Source organism: Cibotium barometz, chromosome 48 (assembly GCF_041138505.1).
Source record: "Cibotium barometz isolate CiBa-2024 chromosome 48, ASM4113850v1, whole genome shotgun sequence".
NCBI classification, from domain to species: Eukaryota; Viridiplantae; Streptophyta; class Polypodiopsida; order Cyatheales; family Cibotiaceae; genus Cibotium; species Cibotium barometz.
The window spans coordinates 20,302,018-20,325,888 of record NC_141093.1 but is presented as its reverse complement, the minus strand read 5'-3'; the positions used below and the strand labels follow the sequence as shown (position 1 = coordinate 20,325,888).

Here is a 23,871-nt window from a genome sequence, read left to right as displayed (position 1 = left end):
CTTTCAGCCTTCTTCTCCTTGCGATCAGCCATCCATTCGAAAACACGGTCTAGCGAGGAAACGGCGAAGTAAGCAACCCCGACCATGGCAGCAAAAGTGTACGTTCGCACTATCCTTGGAGATGCAGGCTCGCGCAGTGGAGAAACGTTGCCTCCTTTTGTTGACGCCTTGTGGCTAACGCTCGCCAGCCTGCACCACGCATGCGCTTATCCGCCCGGTGGTTTTACGCCGTCTAACGCCTGGCTGTTGGCTACCTGTAGCCCGCGTGAGTGCTTTGTCACGCCTTGTGTGTTCGCCTGACCACCACCACGTAGGCGTGTCGCCTTCGCCTACTTACGCGGACCACCACCACGTAGGCGTTGCAGCCGACTGGACCTCCTGTCCTTGACTGGGTATGCGCCTGGTTCTGGTCCGCAGCCTGTCTCGCCTTCGCGCTACTGTGCCTGAATGGCTGGGCAGTCCTCGTGGCTGCTGGGCAGCCCACGCTACTGGCTGCCTACGCCCAGCTGCTGGGCAGCAGTTGAGCAGCACACGCCTGTTGGCTGGGCAGAGAAAGGCGACCAAAGAAGGCAAGGTGACCCTCAGATCAGAATTCAGCACGACCAGTACGACTGCTCCACTGCTGAGTTAAGCTTAAGGCTCTGATACCAGTTGAATGGGAGTTAGGGTTAGAGTTCATGTGGGAGACATACACAGAGAAACAAGGGAGAGAGAGAGAGTTGTGGGGATAAGTCAACTCACCAAGATGTGAGTGTGTGACTCCCCTATCACACATGTATATTGCACTAGTACACATAGTGCACTTAGTACATTAAAAGTACTAAGTGTACTATGTACTATAACTTATGGGCTTGTACACACTACAAGGGTGGGCATAATGCCTTTACCCCAACAGGGGGGGGGGGGGGGGGGGGGGGGGGGGCGGTCCTTTCCAGCCCTAGTGTTGGTGTCAAGTGTTATTGGTCATTTTCAGTGTTAATGTTGCTAATAATGTCCATTGATGGTATTAGTTAAGTGCTCTAAAAATGTGTATTTTGCCTTCCGATTTGTAGGCCTCCAGTAGGGAGCGGTTACAGTAACACATACTAAGGGGTGGTTCACACACACACACTCACACACACACACTCTCTCTCTCTCTCTCTCGCGCAAAGGGCAGATTCATACACACAAAGCTCCGAATCCCAACAAGGGGTGAGAGCAGTAGAGGTCAGGGTTGTGAAACAGGGTGAAGGGGGAAAGATGGGCAAAAGGGGCGAGGGGGAGGCGATGCAAAGGCGAAGAGGGCTGGGGCAGGCAGCGCGAATCTGTGCTAAGGAGGGAAGAGGAGGGGGGGGGGTGCGGCGCTCTCTTGCTCACGATCCCCTCTGTCATGGATTATAAAGGTAGTACTTTCTTTGGAGGAGGAGACATGGTAAGGCTGTAACCTTGAATATGCCACTTGTTGGGTAGATTTTTGACTAAGGTAACCTATTTATATCCTTTGGGGACTTTTGTTTTGACAAACAGTCGGATTTTCTATGGCAAAAATTGTGTTGTGTATGTGTTCCCAACTCACTGTCTCATAGCCTCTTTCCTACGTGATATCAGATTCACAGTCTGGGCTTTATTATGATCTCACTTATCTAGCTCTTAGCCCATAGTCATGTCCACATTCACCTATTTGTAAGAGGAGAATGCAACATCTTGGGCAAGAGTTTTTTTGATTCCAAGAATTTTGTTTTACCATATCCATGTTTCTAGCAGATTGCAAAAGTGTTGTATGCATTTCCGCCTCTTTAGAAAAAAAAAAAAGTTCACGAAAAGATTCTGTCTGGCCCTAAAGTAGTTTCTTTGATAACCTTTTCGTGCATGCTGGTCCTTTATTGGTAGCTCTTGTGCTGGTTTCTTCTTCCGAGTCCTGCTCAAACAAGCACTCTTGGCAATCCACTGTATCAGGTATTGGACGAGTACGGCTGGCTGCCGGCTGTCCTTGTGCTGCCTTCTCCTCATGCAGGGCTAGACTCTGTGAAGCAGTTTGGCTCTTCTGTCGATGTTTTCAGGCCAAGACATCTTGTTGGAATTCTACTTCAGATAGGAACGTTGTACAACATGGCAAATAGGTATTTGCTGCCTCAAAACGGCTCTAGCTTTGGGAAAGAGTAGATCTCAGCACACGCAACTTCTGGATGCAGTGGGCAGGCTTGAAAAAGGTACCTTTCGCAAGTGTGGCCAGAGTAGCAAGGAAGGCCAGAACCAACAGTAACATTGGCAGCAGGCACTGCGGGTAGGAGGAGGCTAGAAATGGCCCTGACATGGGTAGCCTCTAATAGGGTGAGGCTGGGTACAAAAATTTCATCTAGGTAGCCTTTTGAATATTTACAAGCACGAAAGATCAAGAATTAAAAAATGTTATTATACTGTTTTTTTTCTTAATTTCAGAACCATTATGAAGAAGCTGTGGAGCAAAGTACGAAAGCTTTAGAACTTAGCCCAACTTATGTCAAAGCTTTTATTAGAAGAGCTCAAGGTCATGAGAAGTTGGATCATCTGGAGGAGGCTTTAGCAGGTGCAACATATTTTCTTTGGATGCTGTGGTTTTTCATTCTTCTCCATACACCCATCCATCCTATCTCCATTCATGCATCAATCCATATGTCCATCCATCTATCCGTCCATCCCCCATTTCCATACATCCATTTATCCATCCCATCCCTGTTCATGCATTCTTCTGTACATCCATTCATCCCCCATTTGCACTGCCCTATTCTTTTCTATTTTGGCATTCGTCCTTGGTTAAAGTGTGAAATTAGAATTAGGCTTTAGCACTGCTGAGATATTCTGTTAACAGAAAATTCTAGTGATGGTTACTTTGCTGCTGATTTTTGTGTATTTGTCACCTTTTTTTTTGCAGATTATAAAAAGGTGTTGGAGCTGAATCCAGGAAACCAGCAAGCGAGGGAGAGTGCCAGGCGGCTCGAACCCATTGTTGCAGAAAGACGAGAAAAGCTCAAAGAGGAGATGATAGGTATGCTTGCATGACATATGGGAACGAGTATTCTTGGTTTTCCTCTTGGAACTGGTGTGATATCGAGATGTCTCCCTTCTATACATGTGATGCATGGGTAGTCTTGTACGTATTACTCTCTACTTGCATGTTGTGTGTTGCTTTTCTTGTACATGCGTATGCTTACACACATCGCGCGCGCGTGTGCGCGCACACACACATTGGGAGCGGCTGAATGGCGCTCAGGTTTTTTTCAAAGATTTACCTCAAAAGTGGGTACCATCAGGTATGGATTGTGGAGGGGGACATTCCCAAGACGGCCTTTTGTATTGAACGGGCTCGTAGTATTTGTGGTCATGCCCTTTGGATTGACCAACGTCCCAGGCACATTTAACCAAATGATGATCGAGGTATTCAAGCTTTTAGTAGGGAAGATGCCTCGCACACAGGATCCCTTGTGGAACAATGTGACATGGGAGAGGAAGTATGTATGCTTGGGCTCATGAAAATGGATGTGCAAGTTTTGTATAGATGTGCATCTTGGCAGTATCACATGGTTAAAGATACACTTCACACATTCAAAGGGCCATGGGGTGGGACCTTGTAAGGCCGTACCAAGGCACATTTGTGAAAGTCTAAAGGCTTGGAAGGCCAAGAAACTAGGCATTCCTCCTGAGGAGCTTGTGGATCTTGAACATTAAAGAGGCATGGAAAAGCAAGCTTCTACAATTGGTGACATGCAAAGTCAGCACACTATCTATGTTGGGGGTAGCTCTAGCTCAATAACTCAAGCAAAGAGGACCGCTTTATCTTTGTTGAAGGAAGGGCATGTGAAGGCACTGTTTCAAAAGGGTGCCATGAGGGAGGCAACAAGGGAGAAAACTAAGCTGCTTCTTTAATGTTCATTGTCTTCCAACATTTTGCAGACTCCTCGATGGAGGACCACAGTCAGGGCAATCTCACACATAGGTTGTGAGTGGGGTGGTTTCTAATATGAGGCCGTGCGTACTACAGAGCTTCAGAAAGAGAAGCTAGTAGTGGAAACAAAGATGGAGCCTCTAAAGGCAACTTGGGCAAAGTATAGTTGTACTTTGATGTGTGATGGCTGGTCTGATGTGAGAAAGAGGAATGTAAATAACATTCTCGTCTCCTCATCAAAGGCACCATGTTCATTCGTACCATAGATGCCTTCATGGCGGGGATTGTGGTGATAGGGGAGATCATCTTCAATCATATATGCGAGGCTATACAAGAGATTGGCATAGATGACATTGTGGAGGTCACAATAGACAATGGATCAAATTGTGTTTCCATGGGAAGGATATGCTCCAAGAAGAGTCTCCAAAGATTGTTTGGTTGTGTTTCCACTTGTAGCTTTGAACTCATATGCCGAGTTTGTAAGCTGAGCGGGGTGTGCAGTGACAGACTCAACCACGTGTCCAAGAGATAAAGATAGAGAGAGAGGAGAGATAGAAGGGAATAGGGATCTTGCACAATACACCACATTGAGCGGGGAACAAGCCCCGTCCCCTTTCAGGAATTTATTCAAGAACAATCCACGGGCTCGTTGGCCTGGATCAATACAATCAATGAATACAAAACAAACAGATATGCCAATGTAGGATATCCAAGTCGATGTCGATGTTGGACTTGGACTTGGACTTGGACTTGGACTTGGACTTGGATTTGGATTTGGATTCATTGGACTTGGATACTAGCCCTGTGAGAGATACTTGTGGGTCATCCCCGTGAGCGAGTGTTTCATTGGACTTGGACTTGGACTTGGACTTGGATTCATTGGATTTGGATATTAGATTCGGTACTAGTCCTGTGAGAGATACTTGTGGGTCATCCCCGTGGTGTGCTCAGCAGTAGAGATCTTGTGCCTCAAGTCCAAGTTCCATAACCAAGTTCATGTTCATGCCCAAGCTATATGTCTGAGTTCCATGTTTATGTCCAAGCTTCATGTTCCATGTCCAAGCTCTATGTCCAAGTCCAAGAAACACTCGCTCATCCCATGCGTAATCTCCACAACTCCTATAGCCTTGTCCATGAAGAAAACCATGGAAAAGCTCTTTCTCGCAAGAAAACTGATATAAAACCTATTTGAATGGTTTTCAGGCGATAAAAACCTCCAAAAAGCAAATTTTAGGGTTTTGGAGCAGTTTTAGGGTTTTTGAAATTTTTAGGGTTTTTGAAATTCCTGTTCGTACACACATCCATATTGCCCATGCATATGGCCATACAAGTCTAGGGCTAACTGTACATCTGAAAAGCAAGTTGGAGAAGGTGTTGATGGTGAAGAAGAAGCTCTCCATGATCATAATGATGCCCAGAAATACTCCATGATCTCCTTCAATCTTCAATGATCTTGTTCATGGTACTACAAGAGAAGTCCAATTCTTTTTTATACTTGTAAGAGGCCTTGCTTTTTGCCAAAAAGCCTTCATGCTTTTGCTTTTCTCTTTTTGCCTTTGCTTTTGCTCTTTTTACTTTTATTAATAAAATATTACTCAACTTTTGGTGCTTTGCTTTTTTGGCTTTAAGGCCTTGCTTTTTGAGAAAGCGCCTTTTAGCTTTTTGGTCTGGCTCAATCTCCTCTTTCCAATGGTGCCCTTGGCTCGCCATCAACCTTGTTAGACTTTTTGCTTTTTGACCAAGAATGATGCTTTTTCTTAATCAAACCTTATGGTCCTGTCTCCATGTCTTCTTCCACCTGTCTGGTGTCCGGGCATGGATTTCATCATGTGAAATAGAGATAGGAGGGCCAAATAGTTACATTCCTCTTCTCTTACATTGCAGTTGTCCTCAACTGTGGATCGCAAGTGTTCCAAGCATGTCCATATCCTCCAAATACATCCTGTCCTTGGTATATCCATATGTTCCTAGTACATCCATATGTTTTAAGGTACATCAAGTATATCCATATGTTTCAAGGTACATCAAGTACATCCATATGTTTTAAGGTACTAGCTCCATCTTGTGAGCTTGTGCATCTGGTCTTTTCCCATATCTGTGGTGTCATCTGCTCATCTGGCAACATCTCAATGCCTTTTCTTTGATCGATGTCCTTGTTCTTGATGGTATATCTTCATGACCTATCACATGTGTGTTGGAGAAAAAGGAGCCTTCACTATCCACTAGGAAAGAGTGAGAGGCTCAGGCACAGTTGTGGGATTGTGTCAACGCCTGTGTGCGTTCTTTCATCTTCCTTAATTGCACACCCCAAGTGATAAGCACACATCAAACACATAACGTTGGCCCGAGGGATTTGGCAGCACTTGGCTTCTTTGTACAACATGGTATCACCCATGAAGAGAATTTCCTTGGAAGTGCAGATGTGAGTGATGAATCCTGCAAAGTCGTCGACGATGCGAGAGCACATCAACAAACTCCAGGATCTTCAGTAGGAGGTTCTTCAAGCTGGGAAGGAGATATCTTCAAAGAATATGGCCATCACTTTGCTGTCTCATCTTTTCCCTTAGTACTCAGCTTTCTATTCTTCTTTGATCACCAGTGGGAGGCTCAGCACCATTACATGGGAGGAGCTTGTAATATGCGGAAGCTTCGGAGAAGGATCGGTACTTCAAAACTCAGAAAACAGCACTCTTTTCGCGACGGAATTAACGCACAAACTGTAAGACAATGTGCAGAAAATAGAGAGAGAAGGGGGAGATGGAGAGGACACAGTATTGGGTCCCAATTACCCTCTGTAGGGCCCCCACCACGGATGGTGTATTTGCTTTATTAGAATGATGAAAATCTGAAACAAATACAAAGTACTTGACCTTTTCTTGGCTGGAAAACCTGCCCTTGACCTTCAGTCCTTCACCCCTTAGCTTGAGCAAACCCTTGGCTGTCCTGGCCCTTGAATGCTTGAGGCTCTTGGTGAATTATGAGATGATTAATGGGATTATGGGCTGGGGTATTTATACCCCCTCTTGCATCCAGTCGGCTGGCTTCAGGACAGCCCACGACTGAGTCTTGTAATAATTGTGGTCACACTTTAATAAAGTGTTTTCACACTTGTCTGATGGCTGTCCAGCCTGCGCCTGACTCTGGGACAGCCTCCTGGCTGCTGGGCAGGCTGCGCATAGGTGTGGGGACTGCCCCTACACCTGGCTGCCTACTGTCTAGGGCTTTTACCCTCTGTCGGCTGCCTGTCCAGAGGCTCTGGAGCTGGCCGACTGCCCCTCCAGCCCTTGCCTTGGCTGGTGGGCAAAGTCTTGGGCCCTCCTGGCCCCTTGGGGGTGGTTCTACACCTCCCCCATGCCCATCTAAGTATGCACATGCAAACCCTTGTCCTGGGGTAGCCCTATGGGCTGACCCCATCTCTACATGCAAACTACATGCCTACAGATGCCTGGCATCCAGTTGCAAACCAGATACACAGCACATCCGACATCATTCCAGAGGGAGACTCACAGCGCGGACTGGCACTGCTTCATGTGCAGGACAATGCACACCTGACCTTGGACTCATGTGCAGGACAATGCACACCTGACCTCGGACGACTGAGATGGATCCCTGGCTGACTCGTCCCGGACTGGGCTCACATGGGACCAGTTCACCATCCCAGGTCCTGCACCTACTGTACAGAATGTCTACGTGGCATCCAAGTGCGGGATGCACGTGACATCCCCTTCTGCTTAACTTGACGGAAGCTGCATAGCCTCCAAATAATCCGTCAATGAAGCCGGATAGTCTTCGAAGAATTCCTTGTCGAGCCATACCGCTTCATGAGTTCCTCGGTCTTGAAACTTCGTGAGGAACTGTCGTAGTCTTCGGCCTGAGCCATGCTTGAAACGGTGCAGAAGGATCTGTTCTGGAACCATTACTTCTGCTTCATCAATGATGTCTGGTTCCGCTTCGTCTTTGACCTCTGAAGGGGGTGGACCTGCATATGGCTTCAACCAACTGACATGAAATACATCGTGCATAGTCCAACTCGGAGGTAGCTTTAACTGCATAGACACCTCATTAATCTTTTTCCGGATGGGGAATGGTCCGAAGCTCCTGAAAGACAACTTTGGGCATCGCTTGCCCACTTGCTTTAATCTTTGCTTCATAATCCGAAGATATACCCAATCTCCTTCCGAAAACTTCATGTCCCTTCGGTCTTTATTGGCCTGTCGAGTGTAGGCCTCTTGCGCTTTAGCCAATCTGTCTTTAACGGACTCTAAGATCTCCTGGTAAGACTCCGTCACTCTGTTCGCCTCCGGTACTGAAGACGACGTCCTGGTTAACAACGACTGGAAAGGCCTTCCAAACGCTGCCTCATATGGAGTCCTGCCAATAGCTGAAGAAAAAGAGTCATTCAGAACAGCTTGAACTAAAGGCAAAAACGATTTCCACTTACCTTGCTGATCGTGGACATAACACTTCAGCACATCAAAGGCCAACTGGTTGTATATCTCTGTCTGGCCATCTGTCTGTGGGTGGAATGCACTGGAAAAATTCAACTTAGTACCAAAATTATCAAACAATGCCCTCCAAAAATGACTGGTAAACTTGGCATCTCGGTCTGATACTATGGTCCTAGGAATCCCACCAATCGGATACCAATGCCGAATGAATAGCTGGGCAACATCCTCGGCGGTCACATTGGCCCTGCAAGGAATAAGCATCACAAATTTGCTGAACCTGTCAACAATAGTCAAACACTGTGTATTACGCTTACTCGGACTGGGAGGCAGATTTGTGACAAAGTCCATCGAAATGTCTTGGAAAGGACCCTCAGGAATTGGCAAAGGCTGTAACAACCCTATCTTCTTTCCACGAGGAGCTTTCACCTTTTGACAAATGTCACAGCGTTGTACATAAGTAAACACATCACGCCTCATCTTTGGCCAATAGTATTGCCGTTCTAACTTCTCCAGAGTCGAATTCATGCCCCTATGACCACCTGTAATGGCGTCATGGGCATCATGGAGAAGAGCTGCCCGGAATGATTTCATGACACACAGTCGGCCTTTGTAGTAAAGCCAACCATCGCGTATCAGAAAATGGCATGGTCCTGTGGCATCCAATGCCTGTTCCCACTGAGTACCGAATTCCTCGGAATCCGCGTACGTGTGCTTCATGTCTTCTAGTCCTGTACCAACAAGGTCCAGTCTAGTGGTCTGAATCGCAGATACTTGTCCCTTCCTGCTCAAAGCATCGGCCACTGGATTGGCCTTTCCTGGAAGGTACTCAATCATCCCACCGAACTGCTGGAATATCTGACTCCAGCGGTGCTGTCGATCACTCCACTTTGCACTGGGCATCGTCTGAATCCAGCGCAATGCCTGATGGTCAGTGCGAACCTCGAAGTCACGGCCATACAAGAAATGTTTCCAATGTTTCAAGGCCTGAATGACTGCTAGGAGTTCACGATCGTAGACTGAGTAATTCTTTTCGGCGGGCAGTAACTTACGAGACATGTAAGCTACTGGATGACCATTCTGTTGCAATACACCTCCAATTGCGATGTTACTCGCATCGGTGATCACCTGAAATGGTTCGTCCCACGAGGCAAGGGCTAAACAAGGCGCTTCAGACAAAGCCACCTTGAGGTTCGGGAATGCCTCCAACGCTCGTGGAGTCATTCGAATCTTTTGCCTCCTTGTTTTCACTCCCTTTAGCAGATCGGTGAGGTCGGCCGAGAGATCAGAAAACTTGTCAATGTGGGTGGAATATGCCTGGCATATACCCACAAATGATCTAATGTCATAAGCAGTCTGAGGTACTTCCCAGTTAACAATCTCGGCCACTTTAGCCGGATCAAGTCGAATGCCTTCGGCACTGATTATGTATCCCAAGTAATGTACCTGGAACAGATAAAATTCTGACTTCTTTTCATTGACATAGAGCTCGTTGCTTTCCAGCAACCTAAGGACTTTCTCCACATCAATGTCATGCTGCTCAACTGTAGCTGAAAATATGAGTATGTCGTCCAGAAATATGAACACACACACTCCAATCAACTCCCGGAAAATACGCATCATCATGCGGTTAAATGTAGCTGGGGCGTTCGTCAAACCAAATGGCATGACCACAAATTCATAGTGGGCCCGTTCTGTACGGAAAGCTGTCTTGGGGATGTCCCCCTCAACAATCCGAACCTGGTGGTACCCACTCTTTAAATCCAATTTAGAGAACACCTTAGCTCCATTCAGTCTCTCGAGAATATAGTCAATTCGAGGCATCGGGAATCTGCTCTTGATAGTCAGCTTGTTGAGTGCACGATAATCGACACACAACCGAGAAGACCCATCTTTCTTCTTGACAAATAAGATCGGTGCTGCAAACGGCGACACGCTGGGGCGGATGAAACCAGCTTGCAACAATTCTTGGAGTTGGCGGTCCAACTCCGATTCCATTGCCTTAGAAAGGCGATACGGAAACTTGCTCGGGGGTTCCGAGCCTGGGAGGAGATCAATCTTGTGATCCTCCGGTCTGGACGGGGGAAGCTGGGGAGGGAGACTGTCCCGAAGAAATATCTTCTGGAACTTTTCATGGAGAACCGAGTACTTCTCGGAAGCACTGGCCACCGTCTGGGCTGTCTGGACGTAAATCATCGCACACTGTGCGCCTTTCCTGACTGCTCGCTTAGCCTGCAAGTGGCTTATGAGCGGAAAGTTTGGAATACCTGGCTCACACTTAATGGTCACAGGGGTGTTTGACACATTCCGATCAATCTGGAACGTGTGCTTGTCCCACTTGACATCAGGAAGGAACTTGTGAAACCACTGGATACCCAAAATTATGTCTGCTCCTACAAGAGGGGCAACCATAAAATCACGCACAAACTCTATGCCCTGAATTACTAACTTAGCACCTAGAGCTTCATACTTGACGCTCGTTGTCATACCTGTGCTAAATCCCTCAACTTGTTTGTCCACCGGAGTCAGCTCGAAACGGGCACGCCTAGCGGCCTCTTCCGTGATCACATCCTCCGTACTGCCGCTGTCAAACAAGACAACGACTCTCTGGCCACCTATGTAGCCAAATGACTTGAGCAATTCGTTGCGCTCATACTCCTGGTCATGGGCGCCCTTCTGCTTATCTTCGAGCTCCCGGCTAATAATTGCTCCAACTGAAGCACCGGGGTTTGAAGAAGTAGGGGTAACCGCTGGGATCTGTGGTGGAGCTGTGCTCACCACGGAAGCTGTGGAGGCGGCGGCGGCCTTTGGAGGCTTCTTCGGACAATCCCGAGAAGTATGTCCTTTTGTGTGACAAAAGTAACATCTACCCTCCTTCCTGTACTGAGCAAGCTCCTCAGCACTCAACTTGCCACCTGTCTTGCCTGCCTCCGCTTTCTGGTCTGGAGTAAGCTTAGACGCATTGTTCGAGTTCTTGGAGCCAGAGGCTCCTGGGCTCTGTCCTGGGGGAGACCCCGTCTGGTTCTGGCTTTTGCCCCCCGAGGCGTTAGCCTTGGGAGAAGCCGGCTGGGAAGTCTTGGGCTTGCCACCATTGTGTTTCATTTCTGCACTCTGCGCAAGCGAGAGTGCGTCCTCAAAGGTGGCTGGCCTGAACATACGCACCTCCCATTGGATTTGCGTGTCCAGGCCATACAAAAACTGCCCTTTCTTGTCCGCATCAGATAAGCCTAATTGTAGACACAAGGTCGAAATTCTATTGGCAAACTGAAGGACTGGTTGCGCATTCTGACGCGCACCCCTGAACTCGTCTTCGAGTCGCTCAAGGTAGTGGGGCGGTAGAAACCGCTGCTTAAGGTCACGGACGAACTCGTCCCACCCATAAGCTGCCATACCTGATCTGGTGTGGGCATGAGCCCACTGAGTCCACCAAGGAATGGCCTCACCTTCCAAATACCAACTGGCTAAGATCACTTTGTCAATATCTGATTTCCTAACTGCGGCAAAGTAAGCTTCAAATTGATGTAACCATGAATACAGAGTAGTGGGATCGAGTTTACCATTATACTTACTGAAGTTCATTTTCTCGGGAAAATGATTCGAGGGCGCCGCCGGTGTCAATCTGGCGTCCAAAGCTCGGAGGTAACGCTCGTGTTCCACTCGTCGCATGGCTTCGTCTTCTCGTTGTCGAATCTCCAATGCCCGTATCTGCCTCTCAAGCAAGGAGCTTGACTGCGGCTGTGACCCCTCGAGAGGGTCCCTGTGACGAGGATCTGGTATCTGAGGTACGGAAGGAGAGGGAGGAGGAGATGGAAAACGCGACGCTGGAGAGCGAGAACGCTCCTCCAGAGCCAAAATCCGCGCCTTCTGCTCGTCCAACTTGGTTGTCTGGTCTGCGATTGCTCGCATCATCTGCTGGAACATGTCTTGTACACTCAAGCCGGGTGCCCTAGCTGGGCTGCCTGGTGCACTCTGGTCCCATGGTTCTGGTTCTCTCTCGTCGCCGAAGCTCGCCATAGCGGGAATATGCAGTTCCTTTCCGGAACGCAATCTGACCATCCACTATCTGTGTGGGAGACTTCCGGAGGCTTCCGGAGGCTAAAAACCAACCGTCCTTCGAGGGACAGGAGTCACTCCGAAAGGGGTAGTCCACCGGCGTCTAAAAACCAACCACACGAGCGAAAAATTTTCTGGTTTTCTTTGCTGAATCTTCGTCCTTGAAGTAGGCTCTGATACCACTGTAATATGCGGAAGCTTCGGAGAAGGATCGGTACTTCAAAACTCAGAAAACAGCACTCTTTTCGCGACGGAATTAACGCACAAACTGTAAGACAATGTGCAGAAAATAGAGAGAGAAGGGGGAGATGGAGAGGACACAGTATTGGGTCCCAATTACCCTCTGTAGGGCCCCCACCACGGATGGTGTATTTGCTTTATTAGAATGATGAAAATCTGAAACAAATACAAAGTACTTGACCTTTTCTTGGCTGGAAAACCTGCCCTTGACCTTCAGTCCTTCACCCCTTAGCTTGAGCAAACCCTTGGCTGTCCTGGCCCTTGAATGCTTGAGGCTCTTGGTGAATTATGAGATGATTAATGGGATTATGGGCTGGGGTATTTATACCCCCTCTTGCATCCAGTCGGCTGGCTTCAGGACAGCCCACGACTGAGTCTTGTAATAATTGTGGTCACACTTTAATAAAGTGTTTTCACACTTGTCTGATGGCTGTCCAGCCTGCGCCTGACTCTGGGACAGCCTCCTGGCTGCTGGGCAGGCTGCGCATAGGTGTGGGGACTGCCCCTACACCTGGCTGCCTACTGTCTAGGGCTTTTACCCTCTGTCGGCTGCCTGTCCAGAGGCTCTGGAGCTGGCCGACTGCCCCTCCAGCCCTTGCCTTGGCTGGTGGGCAAAGTCTTGGGCCCTCCTGGCCCCTTGGGGGTGGTTCTACACCTCCCCCATGCCCATCTAAGTATGCACATGCAAACCCTTGTCCTGGGGTAGCCCTATGGGCTGACCCCATCTCTACATGCAAACTACATGCCTACAGATGCCTGGCATCCAGTTGCAAACCAGATACACAGCACATCCGACATCATTCCAGAGGGAGACTCACAGCGCGGACTGGCACTGCTTCATGTGCAGGACAATGCACACCTGACCTTGGACTCATGTGCAGGACAATGCACACCTGACCTCGGACGACTGAGATGGATCCCTGGCTGACTCGTCCCGGACTGGGCTCACATGGGACCAGTTCACCATCCCAGGTCCTGCACCTACTGTACAGAATGTCTACGTGGCATCCAAGTGCGGGATGCACGTGACAGAGCTTGTGCTGATGGTTTTGGACCAAAAAGAACGGTTTACGAACCCTTCACAGGGCAGATGTTCTGAGGCTTTGACTGGCCAGCGGTCGAAAGGCCGCAACAACAAGGGCAAAGGGAAGTGTTTTCATAGGCGAAGTCTTATGAGCATGAGTCCTACTCAGAATGTGATGCCTTGAAGGCTGAGCAATTCTTTAGATTCTTTAGCTGCAGCTGCAGCAGCTGCAAAGACTCCAGCTTTTGTGCACTTCGAGATTATGGACACCGGAGCTTCATCTTCTTCGAGAGTAGGGAGGCAGTTGGTCTCACTGTTAGGGATACTCGGGAGTGGATTCTTGACAGTGGTGCTTCCAGGCACATGACTCGAAGGCAGACAGGTCACATTCTTATTGGTGACAAGTCTACTATCTTGATTCACAATGAGGGCAGGTTGGAGATCATTCCCGATGGTAGAGGGGGGAAGCATTCCTCCCAGGTTCTTTATGTCCCATCTCTTGGTTTTCATCTTTTGTTAGAGCATGAGGTTTGCAAGATTGGCATATAAGTGGAGTTTGATGAGCATTTTGTTGCTCTCCGGGACAAAGCAACAAGCCTGGTTGTTTGGGAAGGCGGGGTTTTATAAACTCTCAGTACTCTCTTCTTTGACACGTACTCAGCTCGGTGATTTGTGGCATTCTCGTTTTGGCCACTTGAATATGTTGCGGGGCAGGCTTTCCGGGACCAGATGGTGGATGGCTTGCCAAATGTTGGCAACAAGCAGGGACATTGCAGTTCTTGCATTTGTTATAAAGTCAGTCAAAGGAGCCTTTAGAGGTGAACTATGCATTGATGTCTCATATCATTCGGGACAAAGAGTCTACTTCAGTTAAGGAAGCTCTTTCCGAGGAGACTTTGAGGAAAGCCATGCAAGTGGAACTTGAAGCCATAGAGAAGAATAACACTTGGGAGTTGGTTTCGAGGCCGTCAAAACGGTCAGTCATTGGTGTTAAGTGGGTCTACAAGACCAAGTATACGTCTGATGGGTTGGTGGACAAGCACAAGGCCAGACTTGTGGCTAATGGCTATGCTCAGTTACCTGGCATCAACTATGAGGACACTTTTGCCCCGACAACTAGGATGAGCACGATTCACACAGTTCTTGCCCTTGCCTGTTCTTAACTGTGGCCGATGTATCAGATGGATGTAAAATTTGCGTTCCTGAATGGTGACTTGCAGGAGGAGGTGTATGTTGAGTAACCTCCAGGCTTTGAGGTTCCAGGATCAAAAGATATGGTTTATAGGTTAGGCAAGGCCTTGTATGGTCTTAAATAGGCTCCTAGGGCTTGGAATCACAAGATTGATTCTTTCTTTCTTAGAAAGGGTTTCTAGAGATTAGTTGCAGATCCAAACTTGTATCTCTTTCGGGAACACGGTATGGTCACCTTGATTTTCCTCTATGTGGATGATCTTATTCTCATTGGCGGTCATGTGGAGCATATAGCTGTGACTAAGGCTGCCTTGTCGAAGGAGTTTGAGATGACAGATTTAGGCTTACTCCATTTCTTTTTGGGATTGGAGATCTGGCAGACGCAGAGGGGGTTCTTTGTTTCTTAGCAGTGGTATGTTTATGAGTTGCTGGAGGCCTTTGGGATGGTGAACTGCAAGCCTATTTCATCTCCGATGGACCCGAATACCAAACTTACAATACATGATCCTTGTGAGCAGGTTGATGCCTCCTTGTATTAGAAGCTTGTTGGTTCATTGATTTGGTTGCTGAACATTAGATTGGACTTGAGTTTTCTAGTTGGGGCTGTTAAGCTCATTTATGCAGACACCTTTGAAGACTCATTGGGACGCAGGATTGTGGATCTTGCGGTATCTGCAGGGTACGAAGGATCTTGGACTCTTCTATGACACTGGAGGGGGAACGAAGGACCGTGTTAGTCTTTGAGGTTGGAGTGACTCTGATTGGGGAGGAGATCCACATTAGGCTACGGATTTACCCTTGGCTCAAGAGCTATTTCTTGGAGCAGCAAGAGGCAGTCAACTATTGCCTTGTCTTCTACTGAGGTAGAGTACTGGGTTGTTTATGGTGCTGCTTGTGAGGTGGTGTGGCTGTGGAGGTTACTAAGCAATAGCTATACAGCTCTAGTTGTCGCATTGGATGACCGTGGGTTCCTTGTGTGGAAACCCAATCTCGCCAGGAACTCGGTCTTCCATGCTCGGACTAAGCACATAGAGATACAAGATCACTTTGTTCGTGAGAAGATCTTGGTTGGTGACATCTTGCTTATCTATTGTTCGATGGAGGACAATGCGGTGGACCTCTTTATGAAGCCTCTACCTCAGCGGATGCTCCGTCAGCACTCTAACTCACTGGAGTTGGTTCCACGTCCAGGAGCTAAGAGGGAGTGTTAGCAGTCATCTCTTGTTTGCACCATATTATTGAGTAGGGAGTGAGGGCCTCTGTTGTGGGTGTGCCCGCCCGATTAGGAGTTGTTGGAATTAGGATTAGGGTTGCAACAATGCACACACACAAGATAGAGTAGCTTGAGAGCACACAAACTCACTACTTTAGAATGAACAAATGTGTGCCAGATATAAAAGATAAGTACACACCCCAAAATGAGTAGATAAGAGAGTGTACATACACAGGGGAAAAAAAAACTCCTAGTGAGGGAAAAAGTGTCCCGACGGTCCTAAGTGTGTTCACACATCACTACCATATAATGCTACAAATCTTCCTAGGAGTGATAATGTGAACATGTATAGGATATGGCCGATCAATTCTGAAAAGGCAGTAAGCCCAAAGCTTTACGAAAAGCTTCGAACTTTCACGAGGACGAGCCTTCGTGAATAAATCTGCCATGTTGTCATGTGTAGACACATAGACCAAGCTGATCTTTGCTGCAGAGAGTCTTTCCCTGACAAAGTGGCAATGCACCTCAATGTGCTTAGTGCGAGCATGCAACACTGGGTTCGTCGCAACTGCTAATGTGCTCTGGCTGTCAGTGAAAATCGTAGTGCTAGACGACTGTCCAACACCCAAATCAACCATAAGATGTATGAGCCACACACACTCAACTGTAGCTGTAAAAGCTGTCCTCCTGTACTCATCTTCACAGCTGGAAGTGGCCACTGTAGGTTGCTTCTTGTTGAGCCATGATATACATGAATCACCAAGACGAAAGCAAAACCCACTAGTGGACACACGTGTGTCATAACATCCAGTCCAATCTGAATCGCTAAAAGCATGCAGCTGTGACTTACCCTTCTTTGGATAAATTAATCCAAAATATTGAGTGCCTTGCAAATACGGAAAATCCGCTCGACAGCCTGCCAATGCTTCTCGTACCTGGGCTATGCATAAATCTGCTCAACTGTGAGACCGCATACTATATATCTGGCCTCGTGTTGCATACATAAAGAAGGGATCCAACAGCCTGCTGATACAAACTAGCATCAAAAGAGTCTCGTGCATCTTGAAGACTAAGTCGAGTACCTGTCTCCATAGGTGTAGCCACAGGTTTACAGTCTTCAAGATTAAACCTCTTCAATAGCTTCTGTATATATTTAGACTGCAGCATAACAAGCCATCATTGCGCTGCATAAACTGAATCCCCAAATAATAATGCAAGGGTCCCAAATCTGACATCTCAAACGATGACTGCAAATCAGCCTTATAGGTTGAAATCTGATCTATATCGGGTTCCGTGAGCAGCATGTCATCAACGTATAGAACGATGACCAAAAATGTGTCCTTACTTCTCTTCACATAGAGGGTACTGTGTGTTGGACTGTTGCAAAAATCATTTGCAACCAAGTATGCATGAATCTTCTCATACCATGCTCTAGGAGCTTGCTTAAGGCCATAAAGAGCCTTTTTCAACCTGCATACTTTAGACTCTTCTCCTTTCACATCAAAACCAGGAGGTTGCGATACATACACCTCGTCATGTAAATCACCATTCAAGAATGCAGTCTTAATGTTCAACAAATGTACATTCCACCCATGATGGGCTACCAAAGCAATGAGACACCTAATGGTAGTCATACGAGATGTGGGTACAAAGGTCTCATTATAATCAATGCCCTTTTGTTGGGCATATCCCTTTGCAACAAGTCTGGCCTTGTAGCAATCAATGCTACCATCTGCTTTGCGTTTTAACTTGTAAACCCACTTAGTACCAATGGCCTTCTTGCCATGAGGTAGATCTGTCAAATATCAGGTGTCATTCTTGAGTATAGAGTTATACTCATCCTGCATAGCATGTATCCAATGATCATCATCCTATGCTTCCTCAAAGGAAACAGGTTCCTTCTCATTACATAAAGTAGAAATGAGAACATGATCCACATGAGAATAATCTGCATGATGAGAACTTGCACGAGTTCTGTTAGGTAAAGGAGCTGTCAACTTGCTATCCCTCAATGTCTGCACAAGCCATTTTGGCATACGCCTAGATTCTTCTATGGCTGCTCTCTTCTCATCCACTACATCCTCAATAATTGCTTCATCAAAAGGCTAATTTGCAGGCTGATTTTGTACCTGCAAAGGTTGAATTTCAGCGCTTAGTTGAGCATTCAATTGCTTTACATATGGTTGCTCTCCATTTAAAAAGGTATGAGCGAATCAAACATGGCCTTGTGAGCATACATTTTGCTGTTTTTTGCATGAAAGCATGGGTTGAACTGAGTTTTCGACAAAAACAACATCTCTACTTACCAAAATCCGCTTTGAGGCCGGATGGTAGAGTCTATATTCCTTGCTTTCTGAACTGTATTCCACAAATATGCATTTAACTGCCTTATCATCAAGCTTACTGCATTGTTCCTCATGCATAAGAGCATAAGCAAGACAACCAAAAAACACGCAAATGAGCCATAGAAGGCTTCCTGCCATGCCAAGCTTCATAAGGAGTTTTAGATTGCAAGGCCTTGGTAGGGCATTTGTTCAACACATAGTTTGCGCACATAGTTGCCTCTAACCAAAAACCATGAGGTAAATCTTGGGCTTTCACCATACATCGTGCCATCTCCATGAGAGACCTGTTATTCCTCTTAGCCACACCATTTTGCTGAGGTGTGTATGGCACTGTACATTGATACCTTATGCCTTTTTCAACCATATATGCATGAAATTCCTTGGACATATACTCCCCCCTCTCCCCCCCCCCTCTCGATCTAAACGAAGGGTGCCAACTTTACATTCACATGCATTTTCAGCCATGGATACGAAGTGCCTAAAGCACATAAAAATCTCTGACTTCTGCTTTAATGGATACACCCAGCTATATCTGGAGTAATCATCAATAAAAGTGACGAAGTAGAGATATCCCCCAATAGATGGTGTCCTTATAGGACCACATATATCACTATGTATAAGCTGTAATTTCTTAACAGCTCTCGCAGATCCATCCTTTGGAAATGATGCCCGATGCAGTTTACCAAGAATACATCCCTCACATACATGTCTAGTAGGGGTCTCAAGAGTTGGCAACTCAGACACCATATCATGCCTTTGAAAGCGTAACAAACTGCCATAATTCAGATGGCCAAATCGTGCATGCCATAATTCTACATCACTCACAGCGCGAGTTGTAGAGACTAAGCAAGCATCATGCTGCAACTTCTCAAATACATCCATCTTGTATAGGCCATGAAACAAGGTACCTGAGGCAATGATAGAATAACCATCATTTCTATCCTGAACTGTACATCTGTAATCCACAAATTTCATCGTCAAGCTTGACAAGGCTAAGGCTGAAACTGACAGCAAGTTGTTCTTAATGCCTGGCACATAAAAAACTTTCGAAAGAGTAAATGCGCCTCCATTTGCAGCAGTGAGCACAACTCTATCAACTCCTTTGACAAGATATGAGGAACCATTTGCACATGTGACGGTTTCTGCACTTGGGACAGATTCTAGAGATGAGAACAAACCTTTTTGTGAAGTAATGTGCTTTCTAGCACCACTGTGAAAGTACCAAGCATCCGATTTTGCCACTGACATGCATACATCATGAACACAAGGGTCATAACTGCAATGTACAGTCCATGCCCAATCATCTTGAGAAAAACCTGCATATTCCTTCTTCTCTACACTTGGTGCAGATGCATCAGCCACAGCCACGTCCAATTCTTTCTTTTTCTCTTTCTCTAACCTTTTCTTGCACTCATGTATGTAGTGCCCTGGTTTCTTGCAATAGTGACACTTGCCCTTCTTTTTAAGCTTATCACCTTCTTTCTCTGCATCCTTACCTGAGAATTATGATTTTGGCTTATAGCCACCATGCGAAGAAGCTTTACCTTTGCCTTTCTAATTGGCAACAAAAGCTTGGTCACCAACTCGCATATTAGATCTGTTTTGCCTAGACTGTTCTTCTTGGAAGAGTACTGAAACCAGCTCATCAAATGTAAGGGCATTTGGATTTCCCTTCATCATGAGTCGAAGGGTAGAGGCAAAACTCTGATAAGAATTCGGCAATGCATTGAGAACTGTGGGCACCAATGTACTATCAGGATATATCTCATCCACACTAGCCAGTTGCTCCTTAAAATCTTTGATCTTGGTCAAGAAGCTGTCCTTTGAGTCTCCCTCATTCATGTGCTCAGACTCCAACTGTTTGCGCAGATATGCAACATGTGCTTCATTGCGCACTTGGTATAATGCAGCAAGTGCATCCCATGCCTGTTTTGAAGTCTTACATGACCGAATATGAGGAATAATGCTTCGTTTCACAGATTGTGCAAGCAATGCATGTGCCTGTGCATCTCTTTCATCCCATCTCGTTTGAGTAGCAGTGGGAGGTACTGGTGGTGCATGTGGAGGAGCCACATTTGTATCAGATTCTACTTCAGATGTACCTGCAGCACTTGGTTGCACTGGTAGTTGTGAAATAGGACGAGTTTCACTACCACTGACCACATTCCAAACGCCTTTAGCAATCAATACATGCCTCATCATATAGGACCACAATGGGTAGTTAGTTCCATCAAGTTTGTCCTCAGCAGATAATATGTTAAATACATCACTACTGCCAGCCATGACTTTCTACCAAATGCAAAATCTTTCAAGACACTACAAGTACTTAGTATTCACTGAATGCAACCTTGGATGGCTGCCAACTGATTGAATCACCTGTAAAGTGTATGAAAATTAACACAAAGTAGAGAATAGAGTGTTACTAGCGAAAGTATGATGGTCGATGTTGTTGAAGACACTGTAGATGCTGCTGCACACCAAATCTTTGCGCCCAAACACCCAAAATCGAGCAGAACCAATCCAAAATGATGTCTCTCTAGAACGTCTGCAAAAACCTTGCGATGTTTAAAACGCGTCTGAAACGTGTCCGAATCGCGTCGTGGACCCCGAAAATTTTGTATCCTTTGTATACATCACACTACAGTATACACCTTCTTCTCCTAAGAGGGTATCTCAATCGGAGACAGAAAAATAGGGTCGTGAGGAGGGAGACAAACTACTACATCAAGTGTCAAGGAAGCTAGCTCTAATACCAATTGTTGGAATTAGAGTTAGGGTTGCAACAATGCACACACACAAGATACAGAAGCTTGAGAGCACACAAACTCACTAGATTAGAATGAACAAATGTGTGCCAGATACAAAAGATAAGTACACACCCCAAAATGAGTAGATAAGAGGGTGTACATACGCACGGGGGAAAAAAGCTCCTAGTGAGGGAAAAAGTGTCCCAACAGTCTTAAGTGTGTTCACACACATCACTACCATATAATGTTACAAGAGTTTCGTCCATTTTTCCTCATTGTCCATTTTTCCCTGTTTTTTCTGGTGGTGGGGGACTGTTTTCTGCTGGCTGACTTGTTTTGTCACCGGCCAACTTCATCTGCTGTTGGCCAAGCTGATCATGTGTTGGCCGACTGGATGTTATCCAGTCGTGGGCCGTTTTTGGGGCTGTCGGCCCAATTACCACTGACCGACTGGCTACCCCAAATAGTATATATAGCATGTCATCCCCCCACACCAATTTGTACCGGATCTCTTGTATATAGTAGAGTTTATACAGCTTCTCTCCTACAGTTTTGCATTTCTGTTCTCACAAGTGTTTGTCTCATTCCCGCTGCCCATTCCGACAAGTTATAGCGTCAGCTCATATAGTGGGGTTCACACTATGGACCAACCTTGTATGTTTTAGTAGGAGAGTACTTTCCTTTATAGTATGTACTCTTTAATGGTTGTAAAGAAGAGAAGAAGATAGAAGCAAATTCAGCCATCCATCTCTCGTGTCTTGCTCTCTCTTGTGTGTGTGCTTGCAAGGAACTGAAGCTCGTCTTCTCTCCCCTCGGAAAAAAAGGGGCTCACACGATCTTTGAACTTTTGTTTGGATGTTCTAGGTGTGTGGTGTGTGCACGTATACATGTTTGATAAAACTAACAATGGTGAAAAGGTATGGGTAGTGTTTGATTGCTGCTTGTCATTATGCAGGGAAATTGAAGGAGCTAGGAAATTCTGTCTTGGGGCAATTCGGAATGAGTGTAGACAACTTCAAGGCTGTCAAGGATCCAAATACCGGGTCTTATTCAATCTCTTTCCAACAATAAAGACACACGATAGATGCAAACTTAGCCTTTGTGTGAAAGGTTTGGCAAAGACGTTTGGTAATAGGCATAGCTGTATGTTGGCTTGTGCCAATTAATGATTCTGGTTGTGTTTTAAAAGATCCAGGAGGTCGAGGTAGAGTGTACAGCTTCTAATAACCATTAACAAGCGACCTTGTCCATCCTAAGTAGTTGGATTGCATGCCATAATTCTCCTCATGATCAGTCATGGTTCTGCTCATTATTTGAACTAGTAGGGCACTCACTTAGAAATTTGGATGGTCATGCCAATGCTTTAGAATTAAGAGTACTTCGAACATTTGCACATTACCTGTATGAGACCCATAATAAGAGACCTTGATTTTGAATGGAGGTCTTTTTGAACAACTTAACTAGGTGATCCACGATCATAAGAAGCTATGCTTTGCTTTGTACATGTAAGCGTAAGGGACATGTGGAACAGAGGAAGACTACACACATAGCCATTATACATGCAGCAATAAGTACTTGTGATTGCGCACGCGCACGAGAGAGAGAGAGAGAGAGAGAGAGAGAGAGAGAGATTATATTAAACATCTACAAAAGACCCAAGGGGTCTATGAGACTAAGCATGGGTATATATGACACATGTATAACTGGATGTCAGAAACATGAAAAAAGAAACATCTACAAAGATGAAAGGGTCTGTATCATGGAAAAAAGAAAACAAACTAGCTACCTACATAAAATCATTACTCCAGAGACTATGTTTCAAGGATCATGCGACAAAGCTACAAGATAGCCCTACAATGGCATGATGCGTGAGATCCTTCATGCACGTGTCCTTCCTCGGAAGAACAGAGGAGCAATCAATGTGTACACTCAGCGTATAAGCTCTCACCATCCTTTGTCTGCGGTGGAGTGGGTGTCTTTATGCCTTTGGAGTATCCCGCGGGTTTTGGAGTTGCTGTGTAGAGCACCCATCACCAGGTTCTTTCTTTTGACCTAGGATGGAGGTACTCGGTGACAACTATGAGGGGGGGTAAATTCAGATGACCTCACCCAAAGCACTATGTAGTGCACATTAATTCTTTGTTTTGTTTTGCAAGCCGGAGTTTACATGCCACAAATGTGCCCCGTAAACTCGTAAGGAGAATGCTCTTGTCCCTAGTTTCTTCCCTCTGCTCACACCAGGGAGACTTATCTAGTACTGGTGCTACTTTGGCCACTCTGCATGTGATGAAACTCTGATCTATCCGATTACGTTTTGCATGGCATGTGATGTGCAAAGACAGCTTGGCTTATGATGTGTGCGCGAAGACAGCTCGGCTATAATTTGGGATCCTCAAAAAGTGATACTGGTAAAATTACATCTTTGTGGGAAGCTATGGGGAGTTCAATCATGTGACATGAGTCTGTAAGCTGACGAGGTCAGAACAGATGAGACAGAGCGGTTGAGATGGTGTAAGCTGACAAGGTCAGAGCGGATGAGACGGTTAATATCCTGTTTGGTGTGAGGTAGACTTTGGGGAATCCAAAGTATATTAGAATGGTGGTAGACTGTCCATATGAAGCTCATTTGAGAGGAACCACAATGTAACCCCGGCATACCACCTCCCTGTCATGTCCTTGCTGTGCTAGTCGCCTTGATGACTGTGATCTTGG

The 23,871-nt window shown here is 46.2% G+C and overlaps 1 protein-coding gene across 1 annotated transcript in view; it reads left to right on the top strand.

Moving 5' to 3' along the window:
* The window catches only part of LOC147610937 (uncharacterized), a 56,853-nt gene extending 34,129 nt beyond the window's left edge, over positions 1-22,724 (top strand). Inside the window, exons 3-5 of the mRNA XM_086785599.1 lie at positions 2,419-2,545; positions 2,891-3,004; positions 22,115-22,724. Coding sequence (XP_086641725.1) covers positions 2,419-2,545; positions 2,891-3,004; positions 22,115-22,230 — 357 coding nt within the window. The 3' untranslated portion in view covers positions 22,231-22,724. The remainder of the gene's footprint in view (positions 1-2,418; positions 2,546-2,890; positions 3,005-22,114) is intronic.
* The last annotated feature ends 1,147 nt before the right edge of the window (positions 22,725-23,871 follow it).